At 43.4% G+C, this 19,198-nt stretch overlaps 1 protein-coding gene across 4 annotated transcripts in view; it reads right to left on the bottom strand.

The window, feature by feature from the left end:
* Window positions 1-13,364, bottom strand: part of Pbx1 (PBX homeobox 1) — a 310,086-nt gene extending 296,722 nt beyond the window's left edge. For 2 of the 4 annotated variants that reach the window (XM_041662260.1, XM_041662263.1), the window contains exons 1-2: window positions 12,420-13,364; window positions 9,080-9,153 (exon numbers count right to left, since the gene is read on the bottom strand). In XM_041662260.1, coding sequence (XP_041518194.1) covers window positions 9,080-9,153; window positions 12,420-12,610 — 265 coding nt within the window. In that variant the 5' untranslated portion in view covers window positions 12,611-13,364. The remainder of the gene's footprint in view (window positions 1-9,079; window positions 9,154-12,419) is intronic. The other 2 variants (XM_041662262.1, XM_041662259.1) reach the window with 2 other exon arrangements.
* Window positions 13,365-19,198: the final 5,834 nt, after the last annotated feature.

The following is a 19,198-nucleotide window of genomic DNA, read 5'->3' as shown; positions in this document are numbered from 1 at the left end:
CCTCGCAGTCCTCTGACTTGTTCCTATGCTGATGCAGCTAAAGATAGCAAGATGGCTGTTTGGCCCACTCAGTTATTTTAGGGAACCGCTGGGATTTTGTTAGGGGTAGAGAACCACAGATGAGCAATAACAGAGAGAAGGGATTCGGAAAGACGGAGAAGGAGGTGTGGGGGCTGATTTCGTCCTAGCTCACGATAGTGTCCACAGATGGGTACAGGGTACCAAAATCCTCTAACAAGCCTTCCCACCTGTGACCAGTCAGCAGACGCCAGTTTCAGCAACTACAGACCCACTAGATCCAGTTTGAGAAGGCAATAGTCCCCTCTCCCTGAGTAGGAAAACTTTGCCTACCACTCGGGAGGCAGAGGCAGGCAGATTTCGAGGCCAGCCTGGTCTATAAAGCAAGCTCCAGGACAGTTACACAGAGAAACCGTGTCCCGAAAAACAAAACAAAAAAGAAAGAATTTTGACAAAGAGGGAAGGAGGGATATTCCCTTAGATAGCCATTCAATGGCTGGGCTGTCTAACAAATATGACAGCAACAAGCAGCCACCAAGCCAGAGAAATGTAGCCCCACGGATTAAGGTGCACTCCACATGGAATATACACACTCCACTTCAAAGTCATACTAGAAAGCCCCAGATAGCTCCTTAACATTCAGGGCAATTACTAGTTGAACTATTTTAGGCACATTGAGGTTAAATACGATGCAATCTTGAAGTTTACTTTATTTCCTTTTATTTGTTTTCTAGTGTTTGTTCTTTAGATGGAGTGACTAGCAAACTTAGATGGTTAAACTTAAATATATATATATATATATATATATATATATATATATATATATATCATCCAGAACAGCGCTATTCTGTTCCAGAAATCGGGGACTAGGTGCAGAAAGCATACAAGTGTCAGGCAGACAAGTACAAAGAGCCCTGGGACACCTCCAAAGTCCTGGCCGAGGTGACAAAACATAGAGAGACGGGGCTATAACCCGGGAGAGAGGTGGTCAACACCCAGGCACACAGAACCTGGAGGATAATAGTAGCTGCAATTAACTGAACACAGGCACGGAACAGGGCACTTCCTGGTGTTGTCTTGTTTAGTCTGTCAAGTGAGCCTGGGTCCTAGGTATTATTTTCACTGCAGATGAGGAAATTGATGCCCTGTGAAATCAAATAACTAATGTGATTTGACCCGGTTGGTTGGACTGCTAGTCCATGCTCTCTCATTCTAAGTTGCTACTGAGAATTGGCTGTTGTTTTCCAAGGATCCTCCTCCCCAGGGATATGGCGTATGCTACGCCGATGCTAGAGACTCTTTGCTTTGGCTTACCTAACTCTTTAGCACCCTGACGGTTCTGAACGGAGGTCCATGGACATCCTGATAGTGCCTATGTTGTGTGAATGAACTTTTCCAAGCTGCCTTTTTCACTAAGCTTAATGACTGACTCGGGGAAGGGAGAAAACATACAGCAGTATCCCAAACTAGGAAAAGAAAGGGTTCTGGTCACAGAAGGGGTAAACCAACCGGGCGAGCAAGAGTGCTGAAGGCCAAACCTAGCGCCATACATACCAGGACTCAAGAATATGTCTTCTGCATCTATGCATTAAACATACCTCAAACAGCTGATTTATTATTCTTGTTTGTTTAATTTTAAAGACTATCTACTGCGGGTACTCCAAAAAACATTTTAGCAAGTGCCCCAAATCTAGCCATGGTTACCAAGAGACCCACCGTTTCCCATCCTGTATCTATAGAAAACATATTCCTACATGCCAGCCCTATAAGTATTATGTACACAGCCACAGCATCAAAAACAGCCAAAAGGGGGGAACAACCCAAGGATCTATGTACTGATGAAGACTTAAACATATGTCTCATATCCATTCAGTGACATACATTCTGGCTGGGAAAAAAACACGAAGAATTGTCATATGTACGTTGAACAGTGGACAAGTCTTGAAAACAGGTTAAGTGGGGGCACCTAGTCAGGAAACAGCAGCTGGGGTATGATGACACTCCTGCAGAATGGCACCATGCCCAGAGGCAGACTGTGAGATCAGGGGCTGCTTGGGTGCAGGCATGGAAGAAGGAGACATGGCCCAACTAGTAATGGGTACCAGGTGAGGGGTGGGCCAAAAGGTTCTAAGACTAGAACATAGCTGTGCTAAGTGCACAGCCCTGCGAGCATACTAAAATCCACTGGATGGTGCTTTGTATACAGGTGAATTTCATGGTCTATAAAATATATTTTAAACATATGTTTAAAGAATACCATGAAGAAGCAGTGGCCTGATGTGTGTCAAAAAAACCCATCTCTGTGACGAAGACGGTATTTCTCCTAAATACAGAACATATTGGGAATCTAGGGGAAAGGTCACATGGTTCTGACTTCTTTTTACGAAGTTCCCACCTTGAAGCGCTGCAGATTAAACAGAGAGGTCTGAGCATGCTCAGAGAAAGCATTTTAACTCGGGATGCACTGTTTCCAGCAGGTGTTGCTGGGGAAACACTCTCTGCAGCACAGGCAAGTCTAGTTAGCTAGGTGGTGGTTGTCTGGGAAGAACGTGATTAAAAGTCCTTGTCCCTCCTCTCCGTCATTCTGTATACTGCCCTTCTTCTGGCTAAACACAGCTAATTCTCACTTGAAGAAAATACATGAGGAACAAAAGGAGCTACCCTTAAATTCAGCAATCTTTCCTCTTTCAAGCCTTGGAATTGACTCAGCCCTCAGGGACCATCTGGTGGAGGTCTCTCTCTTTCATGTAAGAAAATGGGGCCAGAAACCATAAAACCTGCCGGCCCTGAATGTTGATACCAGGCGCTGTAATTCACATCTACCCCCTCGTTTAATCCTCCCAGTGACCCTTCAACATACATTCAAGCTTGGGAGGGTACTCAGGAAAAGGATGGCACACACCCAAGTGTGGGTATTGGGGTCTCCAGAGAGGATCACCATAGCAACAGACAGGTCACCATAGCAACAGATAACTATCGGATTATTCAGAGAGGTATCACTGTGACCTTCATTTTATAAAAAAAAAAAAAGCCAAATAAGTCTCAGAGACGTTTAGCAACCTAAGCAAGGTCACACAGCAAAAGAATAGCAGACTCAGGAGGCTGGCTGTAGAAAGTCAACCACTGTCACAGTTTCTCCTAAAATTAGGAAATTTGCCTGTGGCCTTAAAAGTGGTTAATTTTCAAGTATACAACCAGCAACAAGGATGAGGCACCCATCCCAACATCCGCTTACTGGCAGTTTTTAGGTGCAAATGTAGGGAAAGCTATAGGGCATAGCAAAAGACCCCACCGGGCCTTCTGCCTAGTCACTAGTGACCTTGTTCTGCCATCCCAGGCCAGATCCATGACAATCCACACCTGTACTTGGTATGCCCTGGGAGCCATCTTGCCAACTGATAAGTGCTATCTCTGAGATACCGAGGGGGCAAGACATGCTGCCCCCGTCCCCCAGAGACAAGTACCTGTCCTCCAGCATCATGACAGGGCAGCAGGCACTGTCTCTGAAGTCCAGAAGGGTTGACACAAGCACACACTGAGAGGGTCCCTGACAGGCAGCCGGTGAAATTCATACAAAATACTCAGGAGCCCTGCATTTACTTTGTTCCTAGGTCCTGCTACAGCATCCCACGTGAGGAATGGGGTGGAGCTAGAGCTGGTGTATTCCCCTAATCCAGGTTAACAAGGCAACAGAAGTGAGTGGGTACCTTGAGTGATTAAAAAAAAAAAAAAAGAGGCATGGTTGCCTGTACCCTTAATCCCAGCATGTGGGGTTAATCCCAGAAGCAGAGGCAGGTGCATCACTGTGAGTTCAAGGCCAGTCTGGTATATATAACACATAACTTGTTCTAGGACAGCTAGAGCTACACAGTAAGACCCTGTCTTAAGAAAAAAAAAAAAAAAGCTATCCTTGGCTATTATAGCAAGTCTGTGGTCAGCCTGGGATACATGAGATCTTGTCTCAAACAAATAAGTAAATACACATATAAAGATAGATATATTTATATACATGTATACATACATATATATATATGTATACATACATATATATATATATGAACACACGCACTTAGATATATAAAACCAAGTTCAGACAGTATACATCCTTCTAAAAGCTATTGAGGCTCTGCTTTCCTAAGTGATACATATAATGGAGGTATCAACAGAAGCCAGGGCCCAGTAAGATGGCTCTTGAGGGGAAAGGTGCTCACACCTGGGCCTGACACCTGAGTTTGATCCCCAGAGCCCATATGGTAAAAGGGGAGAACCAATTCCTGAAAGTTGCTTCTCTAATCTCCACACGCCTGCCATGGCACTCCTCACCCCACCCCACTCCACCCCCTCAAATAAATATATAAATATAATTTTTAAAAAATGTTCTTTTAAGGTGCCGGAGAACTGTTTTATAAACTCCCATGCCCTTGTGTTTACATACGCCAATATCTACGTTTGGGTTTGGTTGCTTGTTCAGGGCTATTTCTGTAATTTTACCAAGAATGGGAGAAAATTTATGGGTATCAACAGAACACGGAGGCAAAGCCTTCAAAAAGCTGGGCCCCAGTTGGGAGCTGAGTCCTTGAATCCCTGGTAGGGCTCAGCCTCTCCGGCACTATGCGCACAGCAAGCCCAGCAGCCCGTCTGCGGCTCCTGGAACTCCAGGTCTAGCAGCTTCTCCCGTGGACACAACCTCTTGCATATTATCCATGCAAACTGTCTCTCACGTTCAATTAGGGTTAGAAAACAAATAACGTGCAGCCCCCCACCCTCGCTGCCCACACCCACCAATCTCTTTTGAGAAGCTATGAGCAATTGATACTCTATACCTACATCTCTAGAGCTCCCATGTCTGGAAACCCACTTTCAAGGAACAGGAAGACACTGAAATACCAGGAGACAGAGCCATCAATTCGGGTCACCCGACACTATCTCTCAGAGTCAGGCCGCAGGTCCAGAGGGTGTGTGCATCACGGTAACATGGCACCCCGTGAGAGGGGGCTATGGGTAGCATTGTCTGATGAACTCCCCTTCATTTACTGCTCTTTCCTTTCCTTAGCCCGTTCTACCCTGGATCCAGCCAGAAAGGACCAAATCCTCAACACCTCAGATGTAGTTTTTAAAAAGGTTCTGGAGTTGCCCAGCCATGAATGTGAGCTCCTCCAACACTCCCACCCTGCTCCAAAAGGGGCCTGATGGGAGGTTGTTCCACACTGTCTACAAATATTTCAGTCCTGTTCTGTTCAAGGAACAAGGTCATTTGTGTTTTTCGAAGTCACACACAGCTTCCTCCATGGTCAACCCCCATCACACACACACACACACACACACACACACACACACACACACACACACGAGTCTCTAGTTCTTCAAAGGGTCCCATCGTGTAACTGCTATGGCAGCCAAGAAGAATCAGACGGGAAGGAGTAAAAAAAGGAAATAAACAGTGGAGAGCTGAAAACAAATCCTACAGCGCCATAATGGGGGTGTTAATTGAACGCAGAAAGAGAAAGAGGAGAACAAAAGAGTGTTAAAGAAGGGGGGGAAATCAATTTTTCAAACCTCCTCCAATTATTTGATTGAACTTGAGCGCAGATTACAGTCGGTGAAAAGTTAGCCGAGGAGAGCCAGGGAGAGCTATTCCGTTCTAAAATTAAAATCCACTCACAACTGCAGCTTGTTCACAGGTGTCTACAACTAGACTCTGCAGTAAACAAACCCCACTTTTCATCTTTTCCGAATTTTTAAACCCCTGTGATTTTTGACGGAGAAGTGTAAGCATTTTTTAAATAAAATCAAGAAACCTTTTAAGCACTTATTAAATATTCTAGGTCAATTTTTTCTTTCAGAAAGTCAATGTGTTTGACTCTTTTCTCCTGCCCTCCTGTCCCATCAACCCATTTCCCAGCCCACACATACACAGGCAAAACATCCTATCACTAACCTGTCAGAGAAGTGCCGGTTCTTAAAAAGAAAATTTGACTGTAAATGACCCGAACTCTGTGCTGAAAGACACTCTGGTCCCAGGCTGAACATGCAGCAAAAGGCCACATTACGATGCTGTAGATCTCCACCAGGTTTGTTTGCTGCTGACTGCATTTGTAACCTGAATGTTTTGCTATCATTTTTTTTACCCTAGAGTTTATTTTTAAAAAGCACAAAGTATCAAAATAAACACTTCCCCACACTCTTAAAGCAAAACACACAAGTCCGTCTACTTTTCAAAATCCCGAAGAAATTTCTGACTTAAATACCCATCAATCAACTTTAATTCAGGCACTGCTGTCTTCTTTGGGTAATATGCACGTGTTTGTGTTTTTGTTTTTTTAAATACCAAAAGGTTGATGAGATGTCTTAGCCAGTTTTCCTACTTACTTCCAACTAAATTATTAACAAGACCCAAGAAACAAAAGCAGCAAGCCCCCCCAACACACACACACACACACACACACACACACACACACACACACACACCCCGCCTTTCCAGAACCTCCCCAGGTGAACCGCAGTGAGCACACGGGACTGCTCCACCATGAAGCATCTCTGCAGGGCTTCAGGTTGCCCTTGGAAACACTCATTCCATGCTGTGGATGTTGAGAGTCCTAATAGGAAAAGTCCCCAAACAGCAAAGGAAGGTGTGTGGACTGACCTTTCAAACCATTTTTTTTTTAACCAGTTCTGGATGGAGAGAGGGAAACAGACGGACAGACAGACAAGGACAGTGAGAGATGTGCACACTCTGCCTTCTCCCAGGGCATCAAAGGCATGGAAGATGTGCAGGTGGCCCACATCCTGAATGGAGAAGTCAAGGTACTTGGAAATAAAAGCTTATTTGGAACACAGTACTGTCTGCTCCACCTCTGACATCAAGGTCTATTCCTTCCCTGCAGCCACCTCACACTCAAGTGGGAGTTCTCCCACGCAGCCATCCTCTCCACAGAACCCTGTTTTTGTACCGTTTTTCACACAGGGGACAATCACCATTTACATTACTTCATAAACCACTCTTTAAAACATTCTCTATCATCAATAACACAAAAACTTCGAATTAGATAATTTTTAAAACTCCAACCATGAACATGTTGACATAAAAAAAAATTTAAAAGCAGACATTATCTTCCAACCATAAGAACATGGTTTTGGCCGATACCACAACTTCCCACCCTGGAGCTGTCGCCAATATTAATCAAGAACAAAGTCTTGAGCATGCACCTGAATCGGACCTCTATCTACACCCACCGCTTTGATCTACTCCCTCGGCAGGTTTAAATTAGAAGACCAGAATTAAACACTCGGGCCATGATGTACAAGTCAGTGACCCGACTGGTGCCCTTCCCATCAAAAATATCTTTAAAGATAAAGTATCTTTAAAAAAGAAACTCTCCTTCGGTCCCTTTATTCCTTATTCCTTTTTATTTTGACTCTAAATTTCAAAAACCAAGATTCACAAAACTCCAACTTGACGAGAAACAAAATCCGAAGCTCAAAGTGAATAGCCCCACTGGAGACTTAAGGAGAGAAAGAAAAGAAGGGGGAAGGAGAGAAGGAGACACGTGTGCACACATGCCCACCGCTCACGTCTCTGAGTTAACAGAAGGAAAGAAGAAAAAAAAAGACAGACAGAAAAAAACTAAGAATGTGTCAAAGTGGGAAGAGCTCCTCTGATATTAGCATGCACGATCAATACGTCTCTCAAAAGGCGTCTCTCACGGCTAAAGCGACGCAATTATCAGCTCTGCAATAAGGTTAGGTCCTGGCACAACCACCTGGATGACTCAGGTCTCAGCAGCCGTCTCAGGTGCTTTGTCTGGGACCTTATACACTACACAAGTATCATTCAACAAAGGAGCTGTTTACTAATTTCACAGACATTTGAAAGACCCGAGCAATTACATATTCAATCAACAGTGACCTCCTGAAAAGATTTAAAAAAAAAAAAACCAAAGAAATCCAGAGTTCTTAAAAGAGAGAGAGGAAGAAAGGAGAGCCATCCTCTGCCCTCCCCCTCCTTCCCATGTGTAACTATCAATGTATATCAACCGAGCATGCAATCATATCTATTGTCACTTTCATTCATGTCATGCCCTTGCTTATATGGCTTAGATGTGAATTATTGACTGTTATACACCTTGTTGTAAAAAATAAAGAAAGAAGTGGCATGGCAGGTACTTTGCCCGGCTTTAAAGTGGGTTAGGAAGTCTGAGACCAGCTGCCGATCCCCGTTTCCTGCAAGCACCCCTCCGTCCCTCTTTCTGCCCTGGCTTCAGATTGCTTTCTCGACTCTTTCTTCTTACAAGGGAGCGAGTTAAACCACTTTGGGAAATTAAGGACTAAAATGAAGAAACAAGAGGACAGTTGCTAAGTGCCCTTGCCCTGCGCATCTGTTGTTTAAGAACACCTCTGATTGATGACTGCGATTTTTTAATTGTTGCTTTAAAATTGAAATGTCCTCGTGGGATGTGTCATAAGTGTGTTAGTCTATGATATGAGGTCTAGAAAGCAGAAAAACAACAGAAGGAATGATCTCAGGATAATATAGTGCCCTAAATCCACAGACTGTCCCTCCTAGGAAAATCAGAGGCCATTCAAAAGCCCTGTTCCCCGAACTGCATACTTCAGTCCACAATGGTATTTTGAAGACACGCTTTCGAGAACCTCAAGTTGGTTACTCTGTATAAATACAAATAACAAAAGTGGCATAAAGAAAGAAAGCTGACTGGTTTAGCTCTTACTAATTATAATTAGTAATAATAGATGAAAATATATTCCTTCAGGAGATGGACTTTTTACTTTCCCACTTTGCCCCACAGGCATATCATTCTATAAATTTCCCGTCAGAGCCTCTGCCTTAGCCCCAATTTCAAAACCAGTTGGGGCCAGATTTAAAGAAAACATACTGCTTGAAATCAGCGGGCCAAGATGCTTCCCTCTGGAGAGAGCAGAAATGTCTTTCGTGGTCACACTCACGTTCTACAGCGTGAAGACCCCAGAAGAGCAGGAGGGCTAGAGGTGCAAGGGTTTGACGAGCCAAAGAAAAACAGCCAAAGGCTGGAGTCTCATTTCCTACCTGTCTTTTCTTTGATTTCACACAACACATTAAACAAGGCGGGCTTCATCCTGTGGCAGTTTAAAGCGTGCTTTCTGAAAGAAAATAAAAAATCAAACAACAACAAACACAGGCGCTTAGGTGGACACTCAAGATCAAACTGACCAAAGTCCAGGGGGCACCTGAACATTTAGCCAAAAATAAAAAAAATTACACTCCAAGCCTAACTCTGTGGCATGCTTCAATTGTTTTTATGACTTAATAGACAAAGTCCCACCATAGGAAAAGAAGCAATGTTAATTAGCAGGGAGAGTAGGGATTTAACTACAGAGCAGAAATAACCTAAATTATGCCCATTAGGGAGAGGGTTTTCTTTCTTTTCTCTTTCTTTCTTTCTGCTTTCACCCCTTGGTAAGTAGTTAAATCAAAGTGAAATTCTTCAACCAAGAATTCTCTTGAAGACAATGAAGGCAGCAAGGCCAAATGCATAGGTTAACAGTTCTGTGCACGCTCTGCAAGAAGCATAGCCTAGGCGCTCTCTGCCCCTCTCTATGTGTGCATGTGTTTTCAAATTTAATTCATCCATGTGTTCGAATTCATTCCGCAGATGCCCCTGTATTCTCATAAACATAAGATGCTTGAAAGACCTTGTGAGTAGAACTGTCAATTTATAAAATTTCAGTCCCCAAGTTAAAGAGTATGGAAATGCATTGCCAGGGGGCAAACATACCCAGATGGGGAATAAATTCATTTCTCTGTGTTCACATTATGGCTCTTGTGCGCACACGGCTTATTTGCAGGTGTTGAAATTCAATTATTTACAATTAGGACCTTGCACCCACTGGGGAAAAAATAAATACAATTTTGCCTTTTAGATTAGTGATTTACCTGGTTCCCGTGGCTGTGCAGGTTTGTACTCAGAATGCACTTGAGGAACAGAACAATGCCTTTCCTTCTAGTTTATTATGGACTCACTTAGCAGAATGATATTGTTTTGGAAACAAAATACTGATCTTATCAGCTACTAGCTAAGGGAATTCTGTTTACTAACTAAATGTATGTGTAAAGATAAGCAGAAAACCCTGGCACTCAAAACATATTCAATTCTTTTTCAATCAGTTTTAAAGTTAAAAAAAAAAAAAACAACACATTTTCCAGAGGAGCAGGGATTACCTACATACTCTATACTGTGTAGCGGGGGAATAAGAAACTCAGAATCCAAAAAGCACACACACATACACATCTCTAAAAATAGTCATAGCTTACTTTCTGGATCAACAAATACGCACTACAAATATGTAACCAAGAAGAAGGGAAAGGAGGGAGTCTAATAGTCCAAGTAGTTACATTGTTTCAAGAAAATAAAAGAGGTTAGAAATTCAGTTCTCAGGAGGGGTTAAAAGCAGCCTGAAAACACCCAATCTATTTAAGCTCTTTTCTGGATTTTTAAAATATTTGCCACTCACCGTTTTTGTTTTTGTTTTAACCCAGACCCAAATGCAAAGGATTGGCAGCTCCATCTAGAAGCTTTGCCTCCCCACACTATACAAATGGGGCTAGAGAGACAACTGGATTCTTTTCCATCCCCAAACTGCATCTGATCTTTCTCAGCATCTAGGCCATTAAAGGGAATACCCGCTGAGAAGTGTTTGTCCTCAGTTTCACAAAAAGAGACCAGAAAAGTAGCGAGGATCCAAGCTCACTGGCCTCTTCCACTTTATGAACTTGTGATCCCAACCAGTTTATCAGTGGGGCCTGAGTGTATTTTTCTGGAACAATGTTATGGAGAAATCTGTTTCAGTTCAAGAGAGAGACTGCCAGTGGGGAGCCTCTGGCTTGCCATCCCCATTAGCTTTTCTTCAGGTAATAACATTCAAAAGGAACATCAATTAATTTTTCAAAAATCTTTTCTCCCACCATTAAAAGCATGAAACTAGTTTGAGGGAGTCTTTTAACATTCCCGAGTTTTTAGGCGCCCTAAGCCTTAGCACTTTTAAGTTTACATGTTCCATGTGTTAGCAGCTGAAATGAGTGTAATTCAGAACATGCGTGCTTTTAGCTGCTTCCTCTTATTTTCTCAAGGCTCTGTTTCTCTTACATAAAATTCATAGTATGTGTTATCCACATAACTAAGTCACAGAAGGGCTAGTCACTTTATATGTTTAAAAGAATTCCAAAGCAAAATAGCAAAGTACTCAGAGATTTAACAAAGCTCAGTGGTTGTGTGGACATATGTGACCATTGGATTGTTTTTTTTTTTTAAATCCTTCCTTTCTGAGTTGGGCCTTGGGCAAACTCTTAGTGGTTTTGCCACTTAACCTGTGTTTTCATTTGGAAAGAGGATTTGCTGTAAAAAATCCTAGAGACCAGAACCTGGTGGTGGTTCAGTTAAGGAAGCCCCAGTTTCATGGTCCTATTCCTTCATGCCCTGTCCTATTGAAATACATAAAATTCGTCCATGCTTTCATTTCAATTTACTTGCACTCTAAGTGGTCCTGGAAGAGGCACGGGTCAGAGAATAAGCTTGGTGTTTGTTCCCACCCCTTTATAAAGGACCACACATAACTGTCTGTCCTGGGAAGGTGAGAACAGCAAGTCAAATTAAGAGACAATAAAGTTAAACTCAAAACCCGAGTCTCTCTCTTAAAACTAACAAACAGTCCTCAAAGCAAAATTATCTTTCCTTTCTCCCCATCTTCTTTTTCTAAAAATAAAACGGAGAGACTGCAAGGTATTTTCTCACTGTCTGACATCTAACACAGAACTAGCCTGCTTTTTGTTTGTTTGTTTGTTTGTTTGTTTTGGGTGGGGGTGAGAAGAAGAGAAAGACTAAAAAAATATGGAGGGGTAAATAAAGGAAGAAAATCAAACTTGCTGAATTATCTAAGGACTCGGTGGAATCTGCAAATAAAGTATTCTTGGGACATTTTTTATTTTGTCATGTTCCAAAGTCCCTCAACTACAGAAGGCAAGGAATGCCGCTCGAAACTTGACAATTCTGCTTCCCTCAAACACTTTTTAAAAGCAGTTTAAAAAAAAAAAAGTGCCGAGGGCCGCTTTCGGATTAGTTGGCAGCATTTTCGGCGTGGCTGCGTGTTTGTGTGCATTCATACAAATACCTCTAACAGACACACACGCACAATATCTACACACAGCCATATCACCGCACGGGCGATCACACTTTCGATAACAACGCTTCTTTAAATTTTACTCCTCCGCCATGGAGTTGCTTGTCAAAATGAGAAAAGAAACAACATTTTTAAAAGAAAGCGCTGTGGTGATTCGATTCCCATTGTTTCCCCCTGCGAGAGGGAGCAAAGAAAAAAAAAAAAAGAAAGGCAAAGAAAAGCCTCCATCTCACCTGGCCTGCGCTTCATCCAAACTCTGGTCTGTGATGGTCATAATTTGCTGTAAAATGTCCCCGATGTCCTGCTTCCTCCCGCCCTCCCCCTCGGTCCCTCCGGCCCCATCCTGCAAGTGCTGGGACAGGCCGGGGTGTCCGGCCATCCCGACCCCAGCGTGGGAATGCATCAGCCTCGGCTGCTCGTCCATCTCCGAAGGCTCCGGCAGCCCCGGCTCTTCCTCTTTGGCTCCTCCGTTCGGCGCCTGGGAAGCACCGAGGCTTTTTATCCTTCAAGCTGTCTTCAAATCCTTTTCAGGATAAACAGGGACCGGGGTTTAAAAAAAAAAAAAAAAAGACCAAAAGGAAAAAAAAAATCTCTTTGCCTCTTTAGAGGATGGTGGGAGGATGGGGAGGGGGAGGGGGGCGTGAAGGGGTTGCGGGGTGAGGGTGGGGATAAGGGCTGGTGGGGAAGGGTGTTGACTCCAAAAAAAGCAAGAAAAATAAACCACCTTCCCACTTGGCGAAAAGAAATCAGAGCTGCCTTTGGTTTTTTCAGTCCGATCTCCTTTGCAAGGCAGAAATGGGCTCCCGGCGCTTAAATCTGTGGCTTAATCCTTTTGCAAATATGCATTGATCGGGAGAAAGGAGAGGAAGGCAGGGGGATTGCAATGCAAACTTTCCCCCCCACCCCCCGCTACCCCCCACCCCCACTCCGGGCCAGAGTGATCTCAAAGGGGGTGGGCTGTAGCAGAAGCCAGATCTCTCCCAGCCGTGGCGGCAGGCAAAGCCCAAGCTCTCTCCTCCTCCGTGTCTCTGCAAACTCCAGCAGCCCCGTCAGCCTCCTGCTTTTGTTTAGCCCAGGCTCAGGACTCCAGAAACATATACAGAAAAACCACAGCCTGAGAGGAGGAGGAGAAGGAGGAGGAGGAGAAGGAGGAGGAGGAGGAGGAGGAGGACGAGAAGGAGGAGAGGGGAGGGGGCCGAGGGAAGGGGGGAGGGGGCGGAGAGATCAGGAGGTGGGGGCCAGCGGAGGGAGGAGGGCTTCAGAGCCCCGCCCCCCTCTCTGATTGGTCAATTCGGAGAAACGGGCTCTTCCTCCCACTGCTTTCCACCCTGCTCCTCCTCCTCAACCTCCTTCAGCTCCTCCTCGCCCGGGCGTCCTGTCAATCAGAGTTTAGAGGTGGGCCGGGAAGGAGGCGGAGCTAAGAACAAGTCTCCAGTCCTTAAAGGTGCAGAGCAAAGGTAGCTCCGATTCTTGCCTGCTTCTCTTAGGCTGCGTCCTTGAGGAAAACGGGGCTCCACTTAAATGCAAGACTGTAAAATTAACACGAAAGCACACACTGACGGTGTGGATCCCTCCGCCCCACCCCTCATTCGCCTACACAGTGACGCTGCGGTAGAAAACTTGGTTCTCTGAAATCCTTAGACCTCGGGGAAACTGTTGAAAGCAAAACTTTGTAATATGACGTAGTTAGTAAATAAAATTGAGCCGCTAAGATAATGAATAATGATCTCTAATAGATGAAAATCGAGATAGTAGGGAGTTTGCAAAAAACCAACTCTAGGCCAACAAAAAGAATACAGATCGCCCTAACTATGGACTAAAACCAAATAAAACTCAAGAAAAAGACTAATAAATAAGTTCACCAAATGAAATGGATTCAACATTTCTCTTCCCCCTGAGGGAAGTTGATTATTTAGCTTAAACACTTAATAAAGGATTGCATTATCACAGTCTGGTTCCAGTTTTTAATATAGTCTAATAAGCATTAATAACAGGCATAAGAAGAAACTGACATTTATTGAATGCCTACTACGCACAAAGTAATTTACTTGAGTTATTGTATTTAATTCCCAAGACATCTCTGTGAATTATGGACTATTATTCTCATTTCACAAAGAGGAAACTTAGAAAGGTTAAAGAATGTGTTCAAAGTCCATAGTTATGAAGTATGACAGTTGGAATTCATACCCACGTTTGGCTCTCCCCAAGGCCGGGTGTGTCTATGTACAGTAGGCCTCAAATCTAACGGACTCATGTGAATGTGGTGAAAGTTACTTGTACTTAGAAAAACAGATATTAAAACAAGAGCCCTAGAATTAAAAAAATGCTTGGGAAAGAAATGAACTTAGTGGAAGCCTGGGCAACTCCACAAATCGACTTTGGTTTTTCTTTAGTCCAGCCAATAGGGGAATCTAACTGGACTCTCAATGTTCATAAGGTAAAAAAACAAAACAACAACAACAACAAAAACCAATCACTTAGGAAAATCCCGGACTGCTTTAGAAATGAAAGCATCCTCTTGTGTATTGTGTAGCCGGCCCTCTTCCTGCATGGTTGTTTACAGCCAGCCTCAGTATCCCCAAACAGCAGAATGGATGATAACCTAGCCAGGCACTTGGAAATCCTCAAATAGAAGGTTGTACTCTTCATCAACGCTTGGCAAGATAAGGGGCCCTTAGGGAATCACTTCAAAGCAGCCCTTAACTTGCTTGTTGGCACCCATTGATGTAAGGGCATGCAGGAGTGTTTGTAACTGTACTGACAATGCCATACTACTTAATACAAGTGGTTTTATACACACACATGCCTTGGCTTAGAAACTGTTGGTTTAATCAACACTAATCAGGAGATGAATAAAACTACATACTTAAATCATATGTCAATCTCAGCCTGTATGGTTTCATATATCCCTTACCTCTTACACCATGAGGTTGGAGAGGAACCTATATGAAATCAGTATTGAAACAATTACTTCTGAGTTGTGAGTCTAATAAAATGTTGCTGGATCAAGTATTGAGAAAGGCACCATTAATACTCGAAGATCATTATCATCTAGGGTCATTTTGCTAGGGGAATTAGAGTTGCGTGCAATATTAATAGTACAAATGACTAGTAGTTGTCATTTACCAAGCCAAGTTTTTTGTTTTTTTGTTTTGTTTTTGTTTTGTTTGTTTTTTTCTGTTCAAGGTACTAAGTTAGGTCACCACAACTATCTGGTCTCAATTCTTATGCACTTTAACTAGGACTCCATACTGTTGCCCAAATATATTTCAATACCGGAGAAACCACACACTACAAAAGAGATGAAGGAAAGTGAAAATCTACTTAGAGTAAAGGGAAATGGGCTTTGCGGTGGGTCTGAAGGACAAACGGGATCTGGAAGGCAGGCAGGTTTAACGCGTGCATCAAGGGGTCTTTTTGGACACACTAGAAGTAACTGTTAAGCAGGGATGACTGCATGGACACCTCTGTCAGCCTTGAGCTTTCTCTGGTGGGCGCTGAGGTCACATGAGAGACTGTTTCAAACATCATGGCTAGTTATACAGTTGTCCAAACCAAGAGCTAAAGGATTATCATCTTGCCCAAATCGTCTGGGAAGGAGGAGCAGGAAGGACAATGTGAAAATCTACTAGGAAGGAGGCAATAGAAATGGGAAGGCAAGGACAATGCTGAGACCATCTCACGAAGGTGCCACTGTGAGGGCTGACGTGATGTGAGGGAGAAAGATAAAGGAAATGGCTTCCAGCCTGGAATGTCACAGCACTGATACAGTGATAATTATAGCTAGAATAGAGTATATTGAATACCGAGTCTGGTGTAGGCTTTTGCAATGAGTTACCACTTAATTTGGCTAATTGAGCTGCCATCTTTAACACCACCCTCCTTTGTGGTGAAGAAGCAAAGTTCCTAGGATTACTAGACAAATACAGACTGGCATCACTCAGTGCCTGGTTGGGATTCAGTCCATCCTTCTATGGCTGTTTTGCTGCATGGACATAGATTGTAGTCAACACACTAAGCTGCTCTGTCACCAGGTCATACACCCTTGAGTGGCCATCACTATACACTGTCTTCTGAAGCATGATTGTACATATGTTACAAAAGGTCTTATTTTTTTTTAATGCAAATAAAGGAATTCAAAGGGAGAAAACACCTTAGGTGAAATAAAATGACTTATTCGCATTAGAGAAGTTAGAAAAGTAAGTTCTGAGGGAAAATATTCTACACGCAATTTCCCAACTTTGTGAACAATGACAGGAGATGGACAGTGGTTTTTGTTCCTTCCGTAGTTGGACAACAACACTTTATTTATAATCCCTGTTTTACAAACACGTGCCGAAAGAATTAATAACTCAGAAATCATGCTGTACTTGGAGAAGCTGAGGCCCTCTGAGTCCTGCTTTCCAGATGGGAGTCACTATCAAAATTTTACCAAGTGGCAAAGCAGCTCTCAGTCTAACCCAGTTCTAAAGTGACACAAAGTCATGCCACCATGCTCGCCTGTGTGACAAGACCAGGTGACACTGGGCGTTCCATTCCAAACGTCTTCAAATTCTAGTAGAACCCGCATTCTTTCGTCATCACTGAAGGAAAAGAACACTGTGGGGAGTGACAGAGAGGGGCCCACTCCACTCTTCAGCAAACCGGGGTGTGCACTTGTTGGCACAGTCAGAGATAAATTTGTTACCACATGCTGTAACATCATCTAAGCAGACATGGCCTTCATAGGTCCTTAGATATGAATACTGGGTGACCAGGGAGTGGCACTCTTTGAAAGGATTAGGAGGTGTGGCCTTGTCGAAGGAACTGTATCACTATGGTGGATTTGAGGTTTCAAAAAGTCCAGAGTCCCCCGCTTTCCAATTCCTGTGGATCCAGGATGTAGAACTCTCAGCTCCTTCTCCAGCACCGTGTCTGCCTGCATGCTGCCATGCTTCCCATCCTGATGTCAATGGACTAAACCTCTGAACTGCAAGTCAACAGCCAATTAAATGTTTTCTTTATAATAGCTTCTGTGAATCATGCAGTTTCTTCACAGCAATAGAACACTGACTAAGACATGCGAATTTATGGTTATATCTTAATTGGCCTCTATGTTTTTCTAACTCTCTTATCTATGTGGGGAAAGAAGAATTTATTTCCCCTAGAAAGTCATATCCACATCAAGGAACCAAAAGTAGTACTTGAGACAAAATGGATTCCATTGCTCTGCCCAAGGAGTCTCATTCTCTTTTTTGTTTCTTACCCATTCTTTGCTGTTCTTGAACTATCCACTCACCTATGCACCCTTATGTCCCCCGTCCACCTGGAGTATTTTTCTTCCTTTTGCTTTGGCCAACCTTCTCTGATGCATTCACAGAAATCTCCTAGCTTAGCCCTGACTCTGCCTCACTGGGTGGGGTCTTGAAAGCTGTGGTGGAATGAATTTCCCCTGAATTAGTGCACAAAAATTCTAGATTGGCCAGGCAGAGGTGGCACGTGCCTTTAATTCCAGCACTTGGGAGGCAGTTAGGTGGATCTCTGAGTTCAAGGCCAGCCTTGTCCACAGAGTGAGTTCCAGGTCAGTTAAGACTATTTCACAGAGAGAGAGAAAAAAAAAAAGTCTCAAAAAGGAAAAGAAAAAAGAGAAGAAAAAGATCTAGATTCTAGGTTGAGGACTCTTAACCAAGGTCTATGTAAGAGCTTGAAAAGTTCTACAGAGTCCTGGGAATTATACACAAAAGTTGTTAGTGAATGCTCGTTCACATTACTTAGAGTGAAGTCCACTACATGTATCAGGGCCTCAGAAGATTTCAAAAGCTCTACAATGTAGCATCTACTAGTCTAGATCAAGCTGTAAATGACACAAATTTACAGTGGCATCTTGAGAAAAAAAGGTTCTATTTTCTAAGCAGTCCCTGCTTCAAAGTCGTATGCAGACTTAGTTCCCAGACTGTCCCCAGTTCATTAGGCACAGCTATTGAATAATAGTCAATATTGTATCAATGTTAGGACTAAACAGTCAATAGTCCAAACCCTTGAAAGACAAAGCTATAGGGAAGGGTTGATGTTTTACATTGTCATGGTCACTGTCATCTTCTTCAAAGCCCTGGGAACAAGCTGGATTCCTTGGTTTACTCTCCAATTTATGAAACAATACACAAATAAAGAAACACAGTCGGGTGGTGGTGGCTCACGCCTTTAATCCCAGTACTCGGGAGGCAGAGGCAGGTGGATCTCTGTGAGTTTGAGGCCAGCCTGGTCTACAAGAGTTAGTTCCAGGACAGGAACCAAAAGCTACGGAGAAACCCTGTCTCAAAAATCCCTCCCCCCAAAAAAAAGAGAGAGAAAGAAAAAAGAAACACATAAGCCAAGAGTCTCATAAACCTTGTGAATAATACATGTCAGGCTGATAATCCGAAAGCCATCTTTGGGGCTCAGCCTTGAATGGGTCGTCTACGTCATACCTCTCCTGTCAGAGCTCAGGGATCTCTGTGAAAGAGAGATGGGTGGAAAGATTGCAAGACCCAGAGGCGGCGCGCAACTTCTAGAAAATCGCATTTTCCAGAAACAGCAGGATGGATGCATGTATGAACTCACAGAGGCCGTGACAGCATGAACAAGGCCTGTACAAGACCAAGCCAGACAGAATCTCTCCCAGAATTCAAAGCACAGTAAGTGGGCACGAAGTCCCACTGCTATCCAAGACACTTTTTGAAAACAATAGCTGTCAGGAGAGGGAGAATCAGTTTTCTTCAAAAGAGTGTCACTGGACATATCAACGATATTCCAGGACAGGCTCCGTGCTCGGGAGCTGGCCAACACAAATTGGCTTCCATGTTCTTAGTGGCTTTGTGTTGTCGTTCTTAAAAGAGAAAAAAAACTATGAAGTTGGTTGGATAGGAAGAGGGAGAGGATCTAAGAAGAAGTAGGAGATGGGAACGAATAATGAAAACACACTGTATCAAACTCTCAAAGAATTAAACAATTTTTTATACAAGCAGTCTCTTTCCAAGCGGCCAGTGGATTTGAT

Source organism: Microtus oregoni, unplaced genomic scaffold, assembly GCF_018167655.1.
Source record: "Microtus oregoni isolate MIOR12 unplaced genomic scaffold, Mior012 000013F_ref0000133, whole genome shotgun sequence".
Taxonomy (NCBI): domain Eukaryota; kingdom Metazoa; phylum Chordata; class Mammalia; order Rodentia; family Cricetidae; genus Microtus; species Microtus oregoni.
Note: the sequence above shows the minus strand (reverse complement) of the source record. Positions and strands in the feature narration are given on the sequence as shown.